The 24,232-nt window shown below is 38.3% G+C and overlaps 1 protein-coding gene across 1 annotated transcript in view; it reads left to right on the top strand.

Annotated features, from left to right (window-relative positions):
* Nucleotides 1-18,215, top strand: part of PJA2 (praja ring finger ubiquitin ligase 2) — an 87,216-nt gene extending 69,001 nt beyond the window's left edge. The window contains exons 8-10 of the mRNA XM_037530709.2: nucleotides 12,211-12,325; nucleotides 12,670-12,791; nucleotides 14,934-18,215. Of these exons, the coding sequence (XP_037386606.1) occupies nucleotides 12,211-12,325; nucleotides 12,670-12,791; nucleotides 14,934-15,059 (363 nt within the window). The 3' untranslated portion in view covers nucleotides 15,060-18,215. The remainder of the gene's footprint in view (nucleotides 1-12,210; nucleotides 12,326-12,669; nucleotides 12,792-14,933) is intronic.
* Nucleotides 18,216-24,232: the final 6,017 nt, after the last annotated feature.

Below are 24,232 nucleotides of genomic sequence, written 5' to 3' on the forward strand. Positions count from 1 at the left end.
CAATAATTGTTCTAATTTCTTTGAAGAATGACATTGAAATTTTGATTGGAATAGCATTGAATCTGTATATTGCTTTTGGAAGGATGGCCATTTTAATAATGTTTATTCTTCCAATCCATGAGCAGGGGATGTCTTTCCATTTCTTTGTGTCTTCTTCTATTTCTTTAACAGTGTTTTATAGTTTTCTTTGTATAGGTCCTTTACCTCTTTTGTTAGATTTATTCCCAAATATTTGATTTTTTTTGTTTCAATAACGAAAGGGATGGTTTTTTGATTTCTTCTTCTTCGATTTATTGTTTGTGTATAGGAAGGCTACTGACTTTTGCGTGTTGATTTTGTATCCTGCCACTTTACTGAACTGATTGATGAGTTGAATTAGTTTTTCTGTGGACTTTTTGGGGTTCTCTATGTATATTATCATATCATCTGCAAATAGTGATAGTTTGACTTCTTCTTTTCCTATTTGGATTCCTTGGATGTCTTTCTCTTGTCTTATTGCTCTGGCTAGGACTTCCAGTATTATATTGAAAAGCAGTGGGAGAGTGGACATCCTTGTCTTGTTCCAGATCTTAATGGAATTGCTTTCAGCTTTTCACCATTGAGAATGATACTGGCTGTTGGCTTGTCATAGATGGCCTTTATGAATGTTGAGGTATGTTCCTTGTATCCCAAGAATTTCAAGGCTGTTATCATCTGAATGGGTGTTTGCACTTTGTCAAAAGCTTTCGTCAGCATCTATTGATATTATCATATGGTTTTTATATTTCTGTTTGTTGATGTGTTGGATAACATTGATGGATTTTCGGATGTTAAACCATGCCTTGTGTCCCTGGAATGAATCCTACTTGGTCGTGGTGAAGTATCTTATGGATGCATGTTGGATTCTGATAGCTTAAAATTTTATTGAGGATTTTTGCATCAGTGTTTCATTAGGGAGATTGGCCCTGTAGTTGGTTCCTTTTTGTGTTGTCCTTGTTTGGTTTTGGTATTAGTGTAATGTTGGCTTCATAGAACGTGTTGGGTGGGTGTTTGTCCTTCCTTCTCAATTTTTGGAAGAGTTTGTGAAGGATAGGCACTAATTCGTCTCTGAATGTTTGGTAGAATTCATTTGTAAATCCATCAGGTCCCGGGCTTTTGTTTTTGGGGGGAGGTTTTTGATTACCATTTCAATTTCGCTGCTTGTAATTGGTCTGTTTTAGGTGTTCCTATTTCTTCTTTATCTAGCTTTGGGTGATTGTAGAGTTGTAGGAATTTGTCCATCTCCTCTAGATTGTTAAACTTGTTTCCATATAACTGTTCATAGTAGTTACTGATTATTCTTTTGATTTCTGCTGTGTCCGTTGTGATTTCTCCTCTTTCATTGATGATCCTGTTTATTTGTGCTTTCTCCCTTTTTTCCTTTGTGAGCCTGGCTAGGGGTTTGTCTATTTTATTGATTTTTTCAAAGAACCAGCTCTTGGTTTCATTGATCTTTTGGATTTTTTTTTAGTTTCAATTTCATTTATTTCTGCTTTTGTTTTTATTATTTCTTTTCTTCTACTGGTTTTGGGGTTTTTTTTTGTTGTTCTTTTTCTAGATCTTTGAGCTTCGAGATTAGGTTTGTTTCTTTGAGTTCTTTCTTGTTTCTTGATGTGAGCTTCTATTGCTATATATTTTTCCTCTTATTACTGCTTTTGGCTGCATCCCATACATTTAGGATATTGGTGTCCTCCTTGTCGTTCAATTCAAAGAATTTTTTAATTTCTTCTTTGATCTCCTCATTAGTCCAGTGGTCTTCCAGTAGTGTGGTTTTTAATCTCCATGAGGTAGGAAGGTTCCTTGCCTTCTTTTTATGGTTTGTTTCTAGTTTGATGCCTTCATGGTCAGAAAAGATGGTTGAATGATTTCAATCTTTGTGATTCTGTTGATGTTTTGTCTGTGGCCCCAGTATGTGATCGATCCTGGAGAATGATCTGTGTGCGCTTGAGAAAAATGTGTACTCCGTTTTTTTGGGGTTTAGTGTTTCTATAGATGTCTGTTAAGCCCAATTGCTCTAGGTCCTTATTTAGAGCTTTGGTTTCTTTACTTATTTTTTGTCTTGGGATCTATCCATTGTTGATAGTGGTGTGTTGAAGTCTCCCACTACGTATGTGTTTTCTCTGATGTCTGTTTTCAGAGAGGATAACAGTTGTCTGATATATTTTGGTGCTCCTTCGTTTGGTGAGTATATGTTAATGAGTGTTATTTCTTCTTGAAGTATTGTCCCCTTGATCATAATGTAGTGACCATTGGGGTCTCTTTATCTTTTTGAGTTTGAAATCTGTTTTACTGATATAAGTATAGCTGTTCCTGCTTTCTTTTTTGGTCCATTTGCTTGTAGGATTGTTTTCCATCCTTTAACTTTGAGCCTATTTTTATCTTTTGTAGCTAAATGTGTTTCCTGGAGACAGCAAAAGGTTGTGTTTTGTTTCTTAATCCAGGCTGCAACTCTGTGTCTTTTTATTGAAGAGTTTAGTCCATTTACATTTAGAGTTAATATTGATATGTTAGCATCTGTATTTGCCATTGTATTTGTCTTTCCTTTGATTTTATTTATTTATTCTTTTAATAACTTTTTTTTTTCTTTTTGGGCCTTCTTTCATTGTTATTCGTCCCTCTGAGGTTCTGGCTTTAGGACTCCTTGTAGTATTTTTTGGAGTGGGGGTTTAGTTGCAATGAAATTCCGGAGTTTCTGTTTGTCTGGGAAGGTCCATATTCTTTCTTCAAAGAGAAAGGAGAGCTTTGCGGGATAGAGAATTCTTGGTTGGCATCTGTTTTCTTGGAGTCTGTTGACTATGTCCCCCCATTCTCTCCTTGCCCGTAGTGTTTCTTCGGAGAAGTCTGATGTCAGCCTGATTGGTTTTCCTTTGAATGTTATCTGTTTCTTCCCTCTTGTCAGCTTCATTATTTTTTCCTTGTCCTGGATTCTTGGGAGCTTTACTATTACGTGTCTTGCTGTGTTTTTCCTTTCGTCGTGGAAGTTTGGTGTTCTTCTTGCTTCTTGTATATCAATTTTCAGCTCCTTCTTCACATTTGGGAAGTTCTCTTCAATTATCTCTTTGAATATTTTCTCTGTTCCTACATCTCTCTCCTCTCCTTCTGGTATTCCTATAACTCTTATATTTCCTTTCCTCATGGAGTCAGATAGTTCCCGAAGTCTTTCTTCGTTCTTTTTCCTTCGTACTTCTCTTTCCTTTTCTGTTTTGGTTTTTTTTATTTCTGTGTCTTCAAGAGTACTTATTCGTTCTTCCATTTCGTCTATTCTGCTTTCATTGCTTTTCCCAGAATTCTTTAGTTCTTCCATTAATTCTTTGATCTCCTGCATTTCTTTTACTTCCCTCTTTAGGGACTCAATTTCATTCTTCTGACCATTGTTTTCCCTCTCTAGGGACTCAATTGCATTCTTCTGATCGTTGATTATTTTTCCCTTATCATTGTTTTCCTTTATGACTTCTGTCAGTTTTTTAATCACGGCAATTTTAAATTCTCTTTCTGGAAGGCTCAGAAGTTCTTCCAAGTTACTGTCGTTGCAATCTGGGGGCTGCTTTTCTTTTTGTGGTGTGCTTTTTCCCTGGGGAGTTGCTAGGTTGCGTGTGGTTCTTCTCCTCCCTACTGTCTGTTTTCTAATTTGCCGTATGCATTGGGACACTGTGTAGTTGGGACTGGCCGGCATCTTGGGTGAGCTTCTCTGCTCTCCTCTGGTTCCTCCAGGAGTCATCTGTCAGTTTCAAGCAGTCTTTACTGGAGAAAGGTCCCTGTTCTAAAATGCCGATGTGGGGACACACTCCCCTGTGCGCCTGGTCTGCCCCGGCGGTGGGTTCCTGCTCCCCCTCTGGGCTTGGACTGCAGGCCAGAGGGGGTCTGGCGTGGGCGAACTTCCCCCGCTCACCTCTGGCTCCTGAGGAAGCGTTCTGCAGGTAGTCTTTACTGAAGAAATGTCCCTATTCTATAATGGTGATGTGGGGCACACTCTTCTGCGCGCTTGGTCTGCCCCGGCTGTGGGTGCTCGCTCTCCCTGTGGGCTCAGACTACTTGTTCGGAAGGGGCCGGCGTGGGCTAACTCCCAGCTGGCCACTGGCTCCTCTAGGCGCCTCTGCTGGCTTCAAGTCGCTAGGTGGCACCAGAGATCTCTCCTGGAGCCCTTGGGGAGCTGATTTTCCACCCCGTGGGACAGGGAATAGAGCGGGAATGGTAGGGTAAGCCTCAACGGCTTTGGGGTGCTGTGTCTGCCTTGTGCCCCACCGTCGTGGGGAACCCACGCCCCTAGTTTCATGCCCCGGGTGTCAGTTCCAAAGCCCTCAGTTCCAGGACTCAGGCTGTAGCCCAGTTCAGTGGCGCGGGCATGGCGCCTTTTGAATCCCGTTCCCGTGCCTGGGCGCCTGGGCCTGCTCACTCAGTGAGGGCCTCTGCACGTCTCCCCGCAAGCCTAGGTCGCAGGCGCAGGGACTTGGGCAGCTGCGATCTGGATCCGCGTTTGCTTTTCAACTGCACTGCTTTTCCGAGCGCGATCCCGATTCCCATCTGCACTTGGTTTTCCAGCGCGCTGCTGTTCCGCGCAATCCTGACCGCGATCCGCGCCTGTTTTTCCAGCGCGCTTCCTTTCTGTGCAAGCTTACCAGGCGGCCCGGGTCTGTGTGCTGGTGCTGGGCTCCTCCCTGGGGGCGGGGTCTCTCTTCAATGGCGCCCGGAGACGTTCGCTCACCGCCGTGGCGGATTCTGCAGGGTTCTCCACAGCTCCCGTTCACGGGGTGTGGTGGCTGCAATAGTTCCTTTCCACTCACAGTCCCGCTTGCTGCGTTGTTTGTTCTTGTGGGTCGTTTTGGTTTGTTGTTTTCCTCCTCTCTGCTGGTCGGAGAGTGCCGCCTCTGTGGGCGGGGGAGGGGAGCAGGGTTCTGCGCTTCCCTCCCTTCTAGTCCTCTTTTATGGCAACTTTCTTCTTCGGGCAGTTTGCTGGCGTCACCCGTTTATCTTCCGTGTCCCACTTCTCACTGGGACCTGCCGCTTTTCCTCTCTATTAACTTTTTTTAATATGGAGATCTTACTCGCAGCGTCTCCTCGCCGCCATGTTAGCATTGTCCAGTTGGGCTATTTAAAATATTTACTTTCTTCTGACACTTTGACTAACTTTTGAAAATCTATTGTATTGCCTAAAGATGCAGATTGCTTTATATATTTTTGTGGATTTTCATAGCAGTGATTATAAAATGGCTTTTCTTGCTCTTCTTGCTGATACATGATCTCAGATCACCTTTAAAGTGTATGTCAGTGCCAAAGCAAGTATTTTTAAATATATGGAAATTCCAGGTATTTATTAGCACTCCGAATTTGCAGATAATCATCAGACAGGGTATGACTCCATTGTGTCAAAGCATAGTTAGCCTGGACTAACCTCCCTAGATGGAGCTTACTACAAAAAGTATCCCTCCTTTGTGTTTATGTAGCACAGATGAGTTCTTGAAGAGTCTACCTTAAAAAGTACAAAAGGGAGGGCCTCCCCTGTTGGCGCAGTGGTTGAGCCCCGGGTTCGGTTTGTTCCCCGGCTGCTGGCGAGGATCCCACCAAAAAAAAAAAAAAAAAGTACATAAGGGATTGGAGGAAATTCATGATGATAATAGGTAAGCAAAAAACAGGGACAAATAATAGGCTGTTCTTTTCATTTCCTATCTCCTGATGGGTATGTTTAATTGTAAAGAATTACTAACTTTAAAAGGGATTAGAGTAACAGGAATATTTATTTAGGAATAAAGATAATTCTGAAAAAATACAGAAAAAGCACATCCAAAGAGCAGTTACCACCTCTGGAGCTATGATCACTAAGAACAAGCCCACCCCACCCCAGGGCTAAGATCCATCTACATCAAGATGGCACAGCTGTGGCTCACTGGATAGCAGTGAAAGCACTGTAATGTACTAGCAGAACTTACATACTAGAAATCATCCTGTGGTATGTCCAGGGAAGCTATTCATAGTTAGATAACTAACTGGAAGCACTCTGCTGCAGAACTGTTCAGGGTGGATGCTGAGGGACGCTGCTGGCACTGGGTGCTGCTCACTTTGTGCATTAGAAGAGCTAGAGTCTGGAGACGCTGTGTACACTGCAGGAGTCTGGTGCTAGAGAAAGCCTCATGCTACAGAAACCTGTTAAGCAAGCACAGGGATCAGAGCAGAGCCCTTTTCCTCCTGCAATGTCCTTTCTGCAATCTCCCTGAACAAAGCTTAGTGTACTGATATCTGTCATAGGGAAAATATTTAAATGGTCCAAAGCCATTTTGACAGAGCTAACAAAAACAATGAATTTGAATGTGAGGAACTATAATTATCAGTTGCAACAATTCATCCCTCTAAGAACTAGATTCCATATATACATACATATTTGAACATATCTACTTCTACCTAATAAGTTACAGCTACTTTCACAAATGAAGACGTTTTTACCCTTCCTCTAAAATGAACAGATGAACAGTCCCAAGAGTCATTACATTGATCACTGGTTATATTAATTCCTCCATAAATTCAGTCAGCCACACTGAATATTCTCTAATACAAAGGTTAAATTAGAAAGTTAGGTGCTTTATGAAATAAAAATGGAAAGTAGAAAAAGGAAATGGTCAGCAGATAAAAATAAACATACATATAGCAAACAAATAAACATGCAAAAAGCTACTAGTCCTTGTTTCTGTATTTGGTTCCAAGGCCATGGTAGATAGCTCTGGTTTCCTTCCATAACCCATTATTATTCCATATTTTCCTTGTCCTTATCCCAAACCTGTTTTCTAAAAGAGCCTGTGCTCTCAATCACTCTGCCATTTTTGACTGCTGCTACAGTTTTCTGTAACAGTACCATTGGGTAGAGAAGTTCTAAGAAATATACACTTAAGCTGAGATGATCATGGGCGGAACACTGATATGTAAGAGTGTGCTACTTCCGCTGGCTGAACGAAGCAATGAGAGATGTGGTTATTCAACCAGATGTCCCTATTTAAAGTTTCAAAATCCTGTTCTTTAACCAATCAGTGATAAAAAATTTTGAGAAAGTTTACAAGACTGAGAATTACTGGGGCCTCCCTGATGGTACAAGGGGTTAAGAACAGCACTATGAAGCTATCCGCAGCTACTGCAGCAAGAATTCCATCCCCTGCCAGAGAGGTGACCACCATGTCACAGCAGATCTCTCCTGACCTGCCTGCTGCTCCCCTCAGCAGGGTATTTCAGTCAATCCACTTGTTCTGTTCCCCACTCTGTCTCTGGTGAATCCTCTCACCACCCCCCACCCCACACACACACCTCTGGCCTGTACCCTAGTTCTTGTATGCATAAATAAATAAATTAAAAAAAAAAAAGACTGGGAATTACTGTTTTAATGGTTTTGCACCCAGTTAAATTATATTTTATATCATGAAGTTCTGTAGTTCTCATTATTTTGCCCTGAGAGGTAATGGGCCTAAGTTTATTATTTTCTCTTTGTAAGTACAAGGACACTCAAAAGAATATATCCGACATCACAATTTTTATAGTCATAAATTCTGCTAAAAAGTAAAGTGCAGGGCCTTCCCCGTGGCGCAGCGGTTGAGCGCTGGGTTGTGAAGCTGCCCACAGCCTCTGCAGCGCCGGTTCAATCCCCAGCTGCTCCCCGGCCACCGGAGGAGGGTCCCACATGGCGCGCAGACCTCTCCTGCCGCCCGCTGCTCCCCTCAGCAGTGTACCTCGGTCCTTCTGCCTGCTCTGCTCCCTGCTCTGGCTCTGGTGAATTCTCTCACCCTCCCGCTCTTCTGACTGTACCCAGTGCTTGTATAAATAATAAATAATAAATAAATAAATAAATAAATAAATAAATAAATAAATAAATAAATAAATAAAATGAAAATAAATAAATCTTTAAAAAATAATAAAATAAAAAGTAAAGTGCAGTAGCCACCAGGCTCTCAAGATTCATCCTGTAGTTGGCACTTAATTGTAGTCAACCACATTGATCATTTGATTAATTGTGATGCCACTGGTTGGTCGAACCCTGTTCTTACTGGGAAGGATCTAAACCCTGAGCTCAAACCTGAAGGCCAACCAGAATAGTTCCAAAACATTATTCTTGTTTCATGGGAGCATACCTGATACTAATTTGTATCAGCCTGGGCTTAGTCACAAGAAACAATTATTTGTAAAGAATTATTAAGTATAACATGAAATTAGAATCTGAGGGATTAGGTAGAGGAAATTAAACTAAAGACTATAGGAAGAGCAGGTTTAAGGAAAAGTATTAAGACTTAAATATAGTACTCAGCTTCCCCATTCTCCAGGGCTGAGATCTAGACTCTGTTGGGGAAGACATAGCCTTGGCTCTTTAAAAAAAAAAAAGTGTGTGTGCTAATTACTATTCTGGCATATCTGGATGGAAATCTGTCCATTAGAACTTAGCAAACTCTTCCTTCTGGCATGCTAGAGAAACCATTCACAGGGAGATAAATAATTAGAAGTACTCTACTACAAAACCAACTAAGATGAGTGCTAAGGAAGCGGTTGGCCACCTTACCCTGCAACTGGTCACACATTGAAGAAACTGCAAGTGCTTCAATGCTGGAGAAGCCACTAAATACTGGAGGATCCTGGTGTGGGAAAAGCCATCTGTGGTGTAGAAACCGCAAATGGGAAAGCCTTGCACACTGCAGAGCGCTATCCAGTAAACCCTCCTAAACCCAGAAGCTAAGTCCTTTCCTCCTGTGATATCTCTGTAGTGTTCTCTAATGATAAAACTTAGCAGCATTTTAGCTGACAAGAAGAGTATTTAAAAGGCCCAGATCTGATTATACAGAGCAGAAATGATAGGTGAATTGGGAGCTGAAAGGCAGTAATCCAATTATTGGGTCACTAGCTTTCTTTTTGCAATATCCAGAGTTAAATTTGGTGTTCAATATTATTAACTGTATTTACGAATTCTTGTCATTTTGTTTTCTCCATTTTTAGTTTCTTTGCTTTGTTCTTTGCCCTATCATTTATTGTAAGTCATCTAGTATCCATTTTAGAAAGATATTATTGGCTATATCCTAAAGTGATACAGAAGCTTAATTGCCATCCAAGACAGCGCAATTCTAACTGTCAGGCAGAATTTTCATTCAGTCTGAAAGATTGAATTTATTTTTCACAGTATATTTATTGTGATAACATGTTCATGACATAAAATTTACCTCTAACCATTTTTGAGCATTCCATTAACTGGAATGAAATACATTCATATTGTAAACCATAACTCCCCATTGTCTACTTTCCCTTGCCCCTGGCATCATCATTTCAAAAACTGCCTTACGCAAGGGACTGTGGTGATGGATCAAGAGTGCTGTGGTGGTAGGAGAACTACAGGAACTACAGCTGTGGGGAGAAATCAAATACTGTACAAAAATTAACTATGTAAGAAAATGAATTTTTAAAAAAATTAAAAAAAAACTGCATTAGTGTTGATCTTTTCTGGTCTCTATTTCTGTTCTTGTCATTGTTACTTCTTTCATTCTGCCAACTCTGGCCTTGGCCTTAGTTTGTTCTTCTTTTTCTAGTTTCATGAAGTGTTAAGATGTCTTTTTTTTTCTTAATGCAGGTGTTTGTTGCTATAAAAGACTTTCCTAGAACTGCTTTTACTTATTTCCATGTTTTGGTATATTGTATTTCTATTTTTTGTTTCAAGATACTTTTAGGTTTCACTTTTGATTACTCACTTTGTTCAGAAGTGTGTTGTCTAATTTGTAGTTCTTTGTGAATCTTTGCGATTTCTTCCTGTTAATTTTAGTATCTTCTCATTTTTGGTTGGAAAAAATATTTAGTATGGCTTTTAGCCTTCTTAAATTTGCTTACAAATGTTTTTAACCTGTTGTTGATCCATCTTGGAGAATACTCTATATGTACTTGAGAAGAATATGTATTCTGCTGTTGCTGTATAAGATGTGTATTTGTCTGTTAGGCCCATCTTATCAAAAATGTAATTCAAGGGCCTCCATGGTGGTGCAAGGGGTGGTGCAAGTCTTGGCAGCCAGTGCCGCACGAGTTCAGTCCCTGGCCAGGGAGCTAAGCCACATGGTGCAACAGACCTCTCCTCTTTCACCCGCTGCTCCCCTCAGCAGTGTATTTCAGTCAGTCCGCCTGTTCTGCTGCTCCCCATTCTGTCTCTGGTGAATCCTCTCACCCTCCTGCATCTCTGGCCTACACCCCAGCTCTTGTATGCGTAAATAATCTTTAAAAAAATGTATTTCAAGTCCAGTGTTCCTTTTTTTTATTTTCTCTGGATAACATGCCCATTGTTAAAAGTAAAGTATTGGTGTCCTTTACTGCTACTCTATTATTGTCTAATCTCATTGGAGATCTTTTTATTTGCTTAATATATTTTGGTGCTCCAATATTGTGTGATATTTATTTATGATTATTATATATTCATAATGATTATGAGTAATACTTTGTCTCTTGTCACTGTTTTGGCTTAAAGTCTATTTTGTCTGATATAATTGTAACTATCCATGACTGCTTTTAGTTTCCATTTGCATGGAATATTTTTGTCCACCCCTTTTCTTTGAGCCTATATGTGTCCTTAAAGCTGAGATGAGTTTTGTAGGCAGTCTACAACTGGATCTTATTTTTTAATCCATCCATCCACTATATGCCTTTGATTGAAAGTTTAGTACACTTACATTTAGAGTAATTATTGTTCCATAAGGACTTACTAATGCCATCAGATGTTTTCTAGTTCCTTTGTTCCTCTTGCTGCTTTCTTTTGTGTCTCTAATGTAGAATTTTTTTCTGCTTGCTGTGAGGCTTACTTAAAACATCTTTCATTGTACAGATACACTGTTTGATTATATACAATAATGCTTAACTTTGATTATATACAAAAAGTCTGCTCTTTTATTTCCCCCTTTTATATTTTTGATATCACAGTTTGCCTGTTTTTATATTGTATATTAATTGACTATTGTAGCTGTAGTTATTTTTAATAATCTTGTATTTTAAGTTGAGTTAAATGATGGATACTTGAGTTGGCCCCTCCTTTTGGGTCTTGTGATATAGGCACACTTTGGAGATGTTGCAGGTTGGGTTCCATACCACTGCAACAAAGCACATATCTCAATAAAGTAAGTTACATTAGATTTTTGGTTCTCAGTGCATATAAAAGTTATGTATACACTATACTATAGTCTATTAAATATGCAGTAGCATTATGTTTATAAAAAAGAACAATGTATACACATTAATTTAAAAAATTAATGGGCTCCCCGGTGGCGCAGCGGTTGAGCGCTGGTTGCGAAGCTGCCCGCGGCCTCTGCAGCGCCGGTTCAATCCCCGGCTGCTCCCCGGCCACCAGTGGAGGGTCCCACATGGTGCGCAGACCTCTCCTGCCGCCCGCTGCTCCCCTCAGCAGTGTACTTCGGTCCTTCTGCCTGCTCTGCTCCCGCTCTGGCTCTGGTGAATTCTCTCACCCTCCCGCGCTTCTGACTGTACCCAGTGCATGTATAACAAATAAATAAAGAAAAAAAAAAAAAAAAAAAACATGCCTCTATAAAAAAAAAAAAATAAATAAAAAAATAAAAAATTATTGCTAAAATGTGCTAACCGTCTGTACCATTAATGGTGAGTCATAATGTTTCTGATGGTAGAGGGTCTTGTAAAGGAACACAATATCTGTGGTGCACAAATAAAATGAAACACAGTAAAATGAGGTATGCCTACTTACAGTTCTAATCTAGTTATAGCCAGATGTGTTAATTGGGCTAGAAAAAGAATGAGGGTTACTCATATGGTTTGATGATCTGGTGGTCTTTCCATCCTTGTTAGAATAGTAACTTTATACAGACATTTGGACCCCTAAATGAAGTTCACGGCCCAGATAACCTGGTAATACTAATGAACTGGTAAAATTGGACTCCAAAAGAGGTAACTGCTCTTTTGAAATTATAAATATGTTGGGCATGTAGATCACCTTTAAAACAAGGAACATTTTTGTTGTACATGTGGAAGTTGAGACCCCTTTTGTTTTTTTGTTGGTGTGATGTGATGATGATTCTTTTTGGAAGGAGACAAAAGGGCAAAAGACTGAAGCAAAAGAAATTAACAGGAAGAAAACAGTAGTGGATACAGTGTTATACCCCTTCAAAAATAATTTTCTACTTCTCTGTTACTCTTTTTCTAGTGTTTTTTAACAAAGAGCTGACTTTTCTTTTTCAGACTGCCTTAGCACATTTAGAGTCTCTTGCAGTGGATGTTGAGGTGGCCAATCCACCAGCCAGTAAGGAGAGCATTGATGGTCTTCCAGAGACCCTTGTTCTTGAAGATCACACTGGTAAGGGCAAAGTTGATCTTGAATCTCAAATAACACATTGCATGTTTGTGTATGTTACCAGTGCACCTAGAAGAAAAATGCTATTAGAAACTTTGATTACATTCTGGCAAAAAATATTTTTTAATTTGTCATTTGTTAGGCTGGGAGAGATGTTCTACAAAAGCAATGTTCACTAAATTCCAAATTGTCATGTATTAGGCAGAAACATGTTTTCCACTTGTTTTATCAAATTCTGGTTCTTTCTGTCTTTTATAGGTATCATCTATGAATTAATATATTTATTTTTAATTTTATCAAAATTGAGCCATATGTGATTGATAGCTCAATTTATGTGTTGTTTTCAGCTATTGGTCAGGAACAGTGCTGTCCAATCTGTTGCAGCGAGTATATTAAGGATGATATAGCAACAGAGTTACCTTGTCACCATTTCTTTCACAAACCTTGTGTCTCAATTTGGCTACAAAAGGTAAGTGTTAGATTTACTTTTTTAAAATTAATACTGAGTTTCTCATAGAAGTTAATGATAACCTTACTATCTTTTAAGCTAATTTTGTTTAGCTACATTCTTGTACTGTCTTTTAATTGTGTTAAAAAGTATATTAAAAAAAAAACAGATCTTTACTCATATCCCTGAAATTGAATGTTCTCAAAAAGTATCTCAATCACAGAAGCCTTACTTTGTTCTACTCAGAGTTCTATAACAATATGCAGATACTCTGCTGATATAGATTGGTATCTCTGAAAATGTGTATGACAAAGATTTAATGACCTGTCATGTACCTCCTGTACATGACGTATTTTCCTGTTCATGTTTTCATCCTTAGCATTTGCCCTACAATTTTTAAGTATATTGGAATAATTTATGAGAAAAAGCTTTACTATAATCTCTCTGTGAACTTTGTTTTTGCATAAAGGATATTTACATCTGTTCAGTTAGAATCACTTTCCCAACTTTTTTCTTATGGTTATAGCTGCCTCTTTTTCCTACAACCACGCCTTTTCCAGCTCTGTTCCTTCCTCCTCTCTCCTTCCTCCCTTCTCCCTCCCCTCTTTTCCCATCTCTCTCTCTCTCTCTCTCACTCTCTCTCTCTCTTTTTTTTTTTGCTGTTTCTCCCCTCTATTTCTTCTTCATCTTTGTCAGACGCTACTTAAAATCTCTAAACTCCACTGCAGAAGTGTTCACTATTCCTTTATAAAATCTAAAGTTTGTGCCTTGACTTTTAAGGACTTCTATGATTTAACACCCAGCCTCTCTCTTCATATTTACCCTCTCTATACATTTGCTTACCTATGCATAACCTAATGTAACCTTCTCCCAAGTACCGTAATCTGTAAGATAAGTAGGTCCAGCTTAAATTACTTCTTTTTGTCCTTGATGTTGCCATAACCCCTTTCTTTAAACTCCCACAATAATATCAGACTTCAGATATTCTCATATTTGTATATTTGCTATATACCTTGCACTGCTAAATGATTTCTTGTGTTTTTTCCCATTTAATCCTCACAGTATTCTAGGACATATTGGTGTTGTTACTCCCATTTTCCATTGCTCTTACTTTGTTCAGGTTTACACCGTTAGTATGTGGTTGATTGAGACCAGACTCGTCTGACTCAGACATTGCTATCAGGGTCCATCTGTATGGCAAGAGTACAATAAATACTCAATAAATTTAACACTTTGCATTGTAACTACTATGTATATTGTATAGCACTGAATTGTCATTGACTTTGTGGTAACCCAAGGTTATAATCGCTAGTCTCTCTCAGGAAACAGCTTAGTGTGAAGCAAAGCCTTTCCTCTGGAGAGAAAGTTCCTAAGTACAAATCTTTGTTAACTTCAACAGACTGATTTCTTCATCCTGCTTTCTATCAGGGAGAACTCTTTGGGCAGAAGATCAGATTTGCAAGGGTAAAATCTATCAACAGATACGGTCTTAAAATGTTATACTCCCAATTACAGCTACTTTCCCTAGCCAGCCTTTCCTCTCAGATGTGGTTGATTTGATTATCATTTAGAATTCACCCAGATAACTCTTATCACTTTGAAAAGAGATAGAAAGACTTATAAATGCTTATAATTGACTTATAAAGAAGGTCTGAGTTCTATCTGTTTGACAAATCTGTTACACTAAAGTGAAACTAAGTATGGTACTTGTGCTGGAGGTCCTCAGAGACTGATGTGAAATACATATGTGAATTAATTGGGATTGTTGTTTCTCTAGTATAAGTATCATAGATTAAATAATAATCCAAGTCTGATGAGGCAGTGCTCTGTGACTCCTTGCACACCCTCACTAGCCACACCAACACAGAGGCAGGAAGTGTAGTTGACTTTTAATTAATGTGAGAGATGAGTGAGCTAAAAAATCGAAAAATGTTTCAGCAACAGTGTTTACTCTCAAGGAAATTGAGTCTGATACGGATGAATCAAAAATAGCATCAAAATTTTGCCTTTCAGTGTTGTGTGGGCTTGAAGTAAATTTGTTTTTGTTTTAAAGTTATTTGATTGTTTTTAAAATAATGCCACATTGTTTTTTATTATGATACTTTTGTGGCAGTTAAAACCTTTTATTTTCCCTGAGTTTGTTTTTTTTTTTAATCCCTCCAGTCAGGAACATGCCCTGTGTGCCGCCGTCATTTCCCACCTGCTGTTATTGAAGCCTCTGCAGCTGCTCCCCCTGAGCCTGATCATGATGCCCCACCTTCAAATGACAGTACTGCAGAAGCCTCCTAAACTTTAAACTTGAAGGAGATCAGTCTATCAAAGTAAATCTGCAAATTCCTTCTAAATCTGATGTGCAAATAATTATATATAAATATATTAAATGCTATGTATAGTCTATGCCATAGTTTAGAAAGAGAATATTAACCTTTCTAAACTAAATTTAGGTTTGCAGAAAGTACTAAACATTTCAAGTTGAATGTTGAAGCAGTGCATCCATTTTCTTTAGTTGAATCTGTTGATATTAACTGTAAAGTCAAGCTTATCAATTAAATCTCCCCAGAAGAAATAATCATCTTTGTGGCACACATTATTGGTTTTGTCTGAAGTACTGCCACTAAGTGATTATAATTGAGCTCTCCTATTTGCATCAAATGTGAAGACTGTGATCGCAACAGTGGTAAAATTTGGTTTCGTTGGAAATAAAAAGAATTCCAAAGCATGCTTTCTCACTGGTCCCTTTGCTTTTGCTACATCAAAATCTTTTGGCTCATAATATTGAGTGGTTTTTTAGGAAGGTGTCTATTCTCCCTTCTTTGTTTAAAATTAGGACTTTTTTGAATGCCAAACAGGCTAAAATTCTGAGTAGAGCATCACAAAATTTTAAAAACCTTAAATGTAATAATACTCCTGAAATGGTTAGGTAGTAAAATAAATTATTTTTTTAATTGGTGAGTGTGCTTAAAGGAAGAGGAATAACACATACAAATGCTTTACGATGGCTGGTGCTTTCAGGGAAGGCTGGTAAAGCACATGAACAACCAGTATGCTCAGAGCTCAGCATATGAGATGAAGTAGATGACTTTATGAAATACTTCTATTTGGTTAAAATATATATGCGAATGTGTATGTGACGGACACTCATGTTACACTTGTTTAATAAATATTAGACATAGTTTAAGGTAATTTTTTTTTGAAATATTTTGGAAAGTATGAAAATGATAAAATGTTTAAATGCTCATTCTGTTGTATCCTAAAAGGAATTCTAAATCCTTAGAAAACTAGGTTAATTGTACTAACTTGTATAAAGCATAAAATTTATGAGGTAAAGGACAGATTGACCATACCTTTTTATACCATATCTAAACCTTACTATTACAATTTATCTCTTTAAAGTATTTCTGAACAATGATTGTTCATGCTACATTATTAGTATTTCTTTCTTTACCCTAATTTATTTTGCTAAAATTATTCACCTGGAACTAAGATAAAAACAGGTAGATTAAATTAAGCCAGATTAAGCCATGGTAAGAAAGGTATAGATGATATGACTAACCTAGTGACACTATGAACAGAACTGAATATGTAACATAGTTTCTTTTTTATTTTCTTTTCTCTAAGAGATTAAAAAAGAACCTGGTCTCTCATACCTACTAAAAGCATTCTGTTCACAGACGTCTATAAAAGTGAGAAAATTGGCTATCCATATTATTTTTTATGGAAATTTGATTCACAGGGTTATCTTTGTAATTTTATAACCCCAAATAAAGATTGCTCTGTTTTTAGGTGATCATACCCAGTAAGCAAGTATGTACAAATATGGGTGTAATATTTAACTTACAGATGTGATTTGATAGCAACACCAGAGGATGATGGGTATTAAAACATGCATTTGAGCAAGAAAAAAAGCACTTAGTGAGTGTACATCCATCCAAGCAGTACATCTATAATTTCATTTGTACACATAAAAGGAATATTTATGTGCTTTCCCAAATGCAAAATTATACTTTATTTGTATAATTTCTCTTGAATATTTATATTCCATCTCTTTTCTCCATTCTTTAAAATAAATGAATTTTCACCGTTGGCACATTTGAGGCTTAATATAACACTTGCATTCTAATTTTTGCATATATTGTAAATGTGTCTGGTATTTACAGCAAAATACTGTGTATCCTTTTATGGGTAAAACAAAACTGAACATTGCATGCACGTAATGTGGTGACTTTGTAATTTAGGGGTTCTCGGGGGCTTCTGTGACTTTGGAAATGCTTATATTCAGGCCTTAATGTTGCATTAGCTAGCATGTTTTCCTTCTGATGTATATAGTCACTGTTGTATAAACTAATCTTTGCTTGTTTTCTACTCTGTGATCTTTCCATACCGTATTTCATTGATCAGTTAGTGTCAAGGAGTCAAATCAGATTAAAATAATTCTCATATGTATATTGTGGAAATTTGTGGTTAGTGTGATTTTGTTTGGTTCCTATTTGTTTGTTTCCAGAAATCTGTGGCTAGCGTGACTTTTTGTTTGTTTTGTTTGTTTGTTTGTTTGTATGTTTGTTTGTTTTCTTTAACTAATATTGGTCAGTTGTGACACTTAGTGGTTAAACTGACATTACTGCAGATTTCTCAGTAATAAAACCACACATTATATTTAGGCAGTATTAATGGACCTTGGTTTTTTTCTCCTAGATAGCAGCTGTCCCAAAGAGAATATATCTTCTTTGTCTGGTAAGATTTAGCTACTAATGCCAGTTGTTGAGAGGTTATGGTTCCAAACTCAACCAGCAGTGTTGAGAGCTGAAGTTAAGATAGCTGTTGTACTTTTTGATTTCCATCTGTTACTATCCTTCATTCTTGGCTCCCCACTATTTAAAAACAGCTGCTATGAAGAAAAAAAAGTTGAATTAGAGTTGGCTTAAACATTTTTTATAAAAAGATGCTTGAGGTTTTAGGATTTTCATTGTAACAGGTTGATATAAGCTGAGACTGACAAGTTGGAACACAAATACTGTTCTATCACATCTTGGATCTTTTTGAAAAAGTTGAGACTATATGAAGGTAAATTAGAAATAAGTATGAATATAACTATTGTTTCTCTCATTTCTTTATATATATGTTAAGTGACTGGACCTAATTATTTTTTTAACATTTTCTTATTTCTTGTAATATGAATGCTGATATTTAAAGGTAGATCCTATGTGGTTTTCTTTTGTTTCTTAATTGTTTATCTCTAAGCTAACTCTTTAAGATTATTTGTGATCTGGATTTATATATAAGCTGTTAAATATATATGAACTGTTTAAATGGATGCAAGTTTTTGAGAAGCCCAGGTCTAAATGTAACGATTGGTCTATTGTTCTACAATCCCAATCCATCATTTTCCATGTAAATCATAAAGAATAAACAGGATATACTCAGTGGTCTTTTCTAATATTTAATTGTGCAATTATATCATTTTTGTAATATAATCCCTGGAGATTTAGAGTTAATGATAAAGAACACAGCTCTTAAAGAAATCTGGAATCTGCTACAGAGCACATGGGTTTTATAGTCCTTGAACTTAGAAGGCCCTTTGCAAGCCAGTTGTACAGAAGTGGTCAATGGACTTCCTTCTGGAAGGGCTCTGAAGGCGTAGTCTCTGTCCTGTCCTGCCTAATGATTTTCGCAATCCTCTGGATTCAGCAGAACCTGGTTTCCACACTGACTAAGGACTACAAAGAACCTCAAAGTTCCAGGACAGAGTCCTGCTGCTCTTCAGTGGGTTTCCCCAAATCAAGTGTGGAGGATCATCAAATTTAACTGTTGTGATTGCTAAAGGGTTCAAAGATCACACCCATTTCAAAAGGGTATAATGAATGCTGATAGTTATGCCCACATCAAATAAGAAAATTATTCATTTTGTTTAGAAGCTTTAGAAAGTTAAGAATTTTCATTCTCCATTCCCAGAATAAACACATATGTGAGAAAAATACAGTGTTAGAGCTAGAAACAATGGTACATCTCTTCTTTTGGACCCAAATCCTTTTATAATTATGTTGTACATGATTTTCTTCCAACCCCTGCTTCCAGAATTAGAGCCATTCAGCACTGCTACCTACAAGGGATGAACTTCATTGTTAGCAGAATGTCACTCACATTTCCCTATAAAAAGCACCCATGTGAAACTAGACAAAGAGGTCTCATCTCTTCTGTGTGGCCACCTCTTCTGTCTTCTCTCAGGCTTCCCACTTTTCTCTGCGTTTACAAGACATCTCTCCCAGACCAGCCTATGAATGACTTCTTCAATTTTTAAAATGTTGCTCAGAACTAAATACAATTCTTAGGTGGGTTAACTAGATTTGGCATTGAGGCCAAATTCAAAATTTTTCTTATATGACTATCATAACTGGTATATGTTAATATTATCATCAGCATTTCAAGGCAAACACCTCACAACATCATCTCTTCCTGAACTTCACAGGGGCTGCAGGTAAGCCAAGTCCACTTGTAATAATAACTTACCCAGTTTCTTAAACTAATTAAAGGACTACATTCATCATTACTAAATTTAGCTTATTAAGGTCTCTTTGAATTTTGATTCTTTCTCAGCGTTATGACAGTTACAATTTTGATGAATCATGCCTTTGATAGTCATTTTGTGCAAGTTATTGATATGAAACAGAAATACCTTCTTCAGAACGCTGTTAGATAGACTGACCTCCAGGTGTGTCAGTATTGTACCTCCAGGTACAGTTATTGAAGCAGCTATCAACCACTTACATGCTCATGTTTCTATCTTTCCTAGAAGGAAACTGTAAGAAATTTTGTCATGTTTGACTGGCAGGGTTTGCACTGTCTGTGGAAGTAGCCCAGCCTGCTAATATATTAAACCAACAAAGAAAATTAGCTGGAAATGCCTCATCGTTAGTGAAACCATACTGCTATCTTTTCCAAGTACTCATCTGTTTATTAATCTGCCCTAGAATTCAGTAAATTGTCAATGTCATTCTTTTATAACTTTTGAAATATCCTTTTCCATCTCAGAAAAATAAGATATTTAAATTAACATGACCTTGACAGGTCACTTAATCACTGCACTTTTGTTTTCTCTCTAATGAACCTAAATGATAGGCTCAGTACTACTATTTATGCACAGATAAAGTTTTGAAAAAAATGTTCTTTGTTGATACACAAAGTCATGGAAATATGCTTGTTTTCTGTTGCTTTTTGATATCAACACTATCTTTTAGGGTTGATGAATATTTCAGATGAAAATCTTGAAAGCATCATAATTCTCAGGAGTTGAGAGAATTTGGAACTTCATTAAATCAAAAGAACTAAAAGTTAATAGTTTTACTAAAAAGGCTCCATTCCTGTATGTGCTAATTTAGTCCATCTTGTGTTCTTAAGTTTATAATCAATGTAGTGTTTTGTTTTTTTTTAAGATTTATTTATTTATTTATACAAGCACTGGGTACAGTCAGAAGCGCAGGAGGTTGAGAGAATTCACCAGAGCCAGACTGGGGAACAGAACAGGCAGACTGACCAAACACACTGCTGAGCGGAGCAGCAGGCGAGACAGAAGAGGTCTGTCGTGCCATGTGGGACCCTTGCCGGTGGCCAGGGATGGAACCGGCACTGCAGAGGCTACGGGCAGCTTCGCAACCCAGCGCTCAATCACTGCACCACCAGGGGAGGCCCTCAATGCAGTTTTTATAATAAAAATAAGAGGGGAAAGGTCTATACATTTTCAGAACAGTATTACCTGTTAGTGTTATGCAATCTGTATAATCTGCCAGTCATTTAATTTCTTTTTCTTTGACTGTAACAGCTTTCTTAATAGTAAGAGTCACTTATAAGCTTGTTTTTACATTTTAAGAATAGTTCCCATGTAGAAAGTACTATTAGACACTTTTAAAGCTAATTGTCATAATGAATCTGCAAGGTAGGTTGTATTTTCCCAATTTTGCAAATAAGAGGCCCAGTGCTCGCCAGAGAGCCTTGGTTCTTAGGCAAGAGCCTGAGGACTCTTCCACTTCTTGCCACTGTTCTGCATAGCAACAGCCTCGCCTATATTAATAGTTAAGGACATTGTTTGTGTTGCAGTCTGATTTTAAGAATGGAGTGAAAATGAGCTTCATTCAAATATCTGAAAAATATTTTGTTAGCTTTTGCTTGCCATACTGTTTTTGCCAAATTGTTACAGACATTTTTGCCCTACGTAATACATTGCTAACCAAAATTTTCACGCCCTGGGCAATGACGTTCATTGGTCATTATTAAGATCTGAGGAGAACTTCCTATCTTTGCCTGATAATTTGAGATCTTTAAATTGTCCTGCATATCCGTGAGAGGTGGTGGCATTTTATTACCTTTCCAACCAGTGAAATCTCACTAATGCAGACATCTATCTATATGCCACTAGATACCCTTTTCAAAAGTCTTTTGGACTTTCCAGAAATCTTGGTTTCCTTAAGAAGGATATTCAACTGCCACAATTGTAAACATCCCAAACAATAGAGAACTTACCCTAAATTATTTCATCAGTAGAAATACACATTGGATAAAGGGTTTCTTTTTTATTTCAATCCTTAAATGTTACTTTAAATTTAAGCAGTGTCATAGTTCTGTTTGTCTGTTTTATTCCCATTTTCTTGTTAAAAGAATGCTGCATTGCAGCTATTCTAAGGATTTCCACTATCTGCCATCACATAGAACAATCTCTGGCCCCAACAAATAAAATAATTCCTCTTCTTGACCTGGAGCAAGGCTCTCTCAGCCCTATATTGCAGTTCTCTAGGCTCGGTACCATTACAGAATGTCGGTCTTAAATTCTTATTAAAGGCAAAGGAGGATAGAGATGGAGAGTTTACACAACTTTGTCTGGAGAGCAAATTCTAGCCTAGATTGGATGATGAGTGAAGCACAAGTGGACACCTTGGCTATGACCCACGCTTGAGTAAAGAGCACCTGAAAGATTTTTTAAATTTTCTAAATAAAAATTTTATGAAAATAATGTACTGGGACGTGTCAGCCTGGCATGCCCCTTGAATCTACTAAATATCTTCACCAAACCCATCAAATAGATGCCCATCTTGAGCTGCGGTCCCTTGAACAAATGATTATCAGGTGCCTGTTTTGACAAAACTATAAACAAGATAGCCAAAATCTAGGCCTCTTGCAGTGTCCTCTGTAGCAAGGACGCTATTACTTATTTTCCTTAGAGCAACTGGGTTCACTATATAGGAAGTGTTTCATCTTGGCCTTAACATTTTTGGGGTTACCCAGGCTGGATATCCAAAGCAAAGAGAATGATTGAGCCCGCCATGGTGACTAGCTACCAGCAACTCTCTCTAACACAGAGGATCTATTTGCTACAGGTAAATCTGAATATCTCTTAGGAGCTTATGTGTCTATGGCCCCCGGCAGATCATGGTGTCTCACAACCAGGGAAGTTTCGAAAGAATGTTTTTTACAGGTGGAGCTAAGTAGACTAGAGAGAAACCGAACTTAAGATTGTTTCAACTTATTTTCCTGTGCTATATTTTTATTAGTTTCTCTCTGTGCTCTGAGGCATTTATATATAGCATCCAATGGGTTTTTACTCCAAAAATGGAACATAAAGTGTACTGTTCTGACACACTGCTTTCCTGCTGGCCATGTCGCCTCTAGTGCAAGGTATTACTTAAGTTCTGGTAAGAGTGCTAGTGGACCAGGGTTACCACAACCTACAAGTTGACTTGGGCTTCACAAAGAGTAAGCACCACCGTCATGTCATATCTGCTTATTCAGAATAACACAACAGCTGGTGGGTGAACCAGATACGAAACCACTCTGGGCAGCAAGGGTGTGAGGCGCTCTGCACACACATGTGCTAGGTCAACCTCTGCCTGACTGCAGCGGTGCCCGGTGTATAAAGGTGCTGGGTCTGAGTAAGGCTTGCTCAGTGAGAGCAGGGTTGTTGCACGGTCTCTGGGTTCCCTCCCTACTGAATTGCCATATAGGCATTTTTCCCCTCAAAATAAGACCCCAAAAGCCCTTTAGACCAGATTTAATCTGCACGTAGGTGAAACTAAGGAGGAGGCAGGGTAGAAGAAAGCTGTGGCAGACAGTGTCAATCTACCCATCACAGCTGATCTGTTTGAAAAAATCCTTCTCGTCGTTCAGAGTTAATAAACTAACAGGCTCCATGGATTCAGAAAGAATGTCTGAGACACCCTGATCATAGACAAAGGATTTTATTTCTACTGCACAATAGGCAGTGTGAGCTTCATAATTGGATCTTTTCTGCTGCCCCCCTGTATCTGGGGGATGATGTGGAGGTTGGCCCTGGGGGATGCTGCACACACAACTGAGTTTGTGACGGTAGATGAGGAAATTCCAGTTTTGGAAACCCTGGCCATATAAGGGTGCTCCCGTCAAGCCTGCCTAGCCTTTGTCCCAGAGTAAGGCATGGTTTCCTTGGCCAGGAAACAAATCTATCCTCTGACATGAGAGTAGGAGGGGCATAACAGATCTGACTTTTCTGTATAAATGTCTTTGAAAAGGTACTACAGAACAAAGCTGGCAGTGTCGCTTGCTCAGAAGAAATATAGAACGCAGGAAACTCATTGAATTATCTCCCAACACTGTTCCTGCTAAAAGTATGGGACAATGCAGGTTACAAGCCCCATCCTCCAGCCACAGCTGATGAGTAAATTGGTAGGCACCAGACTCAAAGCCCACCCACTGAGAGTTGGCCAGTGACCAGGTGCAGACCCAACAGGTCCTCTCACCAATGTATTTTGGGAAATAAGGTTCCCAATCGGAACTGGGAGCTAAAGCGAAGTGTTGCATGAGGAGGGGTATTAGAGTTGTGGGCAGTCATGTGCTAAAATGAAGAAACAGGAAGTAAGAACAGTTAGAAACTAGGAATGGTACAAGATAAGAGTGGATTTAAGAGGGGAAGCGGCAGCAGAGCTCCTTACTGGTGAACACTAGGGTGTAAGCAGTCATCCCTCTGTCCTTTCTTGAATCCTCTTACCCTTCAATTGCCATCTACCCACAACACCAAACATAGACATCCAACATAACACATACATAGGCCATCATTGCAAAGAATCCCAGTGAGCCTATTTTATTAAATAAACACACAGAACAGAAGAGATGCAGGAAGATATGGGAAGGTGAGAGTAAATTAGCTGAAGTTGAGAGCTAGCTATACACCACAAAATTTTACAGGTAGTTTTTATATGTTGTGTTAGCTCATCATCACAAAAATCCACACAGGTAAGCTATTATAATTTCAAGAAGTAGCTTCAAGGGTCACATACCTAGTGAAAAAGGGAGTCAGGATTCTAGATGAATGTTATTTTGCCTCCTGCATAGGTAAGTGAGTTAACTAACACTCAAGGTTAGTATGAATGCAATACATTTCAGCAACACTCTATTAGTTCTTGCAGAGTAAACTCAAAGGTCAAAAGCCCTTTGTAATATTTCAA

The sequence above is a fragment of the Talpa occidentalis genome, unplaced genomic scaffold (genome assembly GCF_014898055.3).
Source record: "Talpa occidentalis isolate TD23 unplaced genomic scaffold, MPIMG_talOcc4v2.1 talOcc4.6, whole genome shotgun sequence".
NCBI lineage: Eukaryota > Metazoa > Chordata > Mammalia > Eulipotyphla > Talpidae > Talpa > Talpa occidentalis.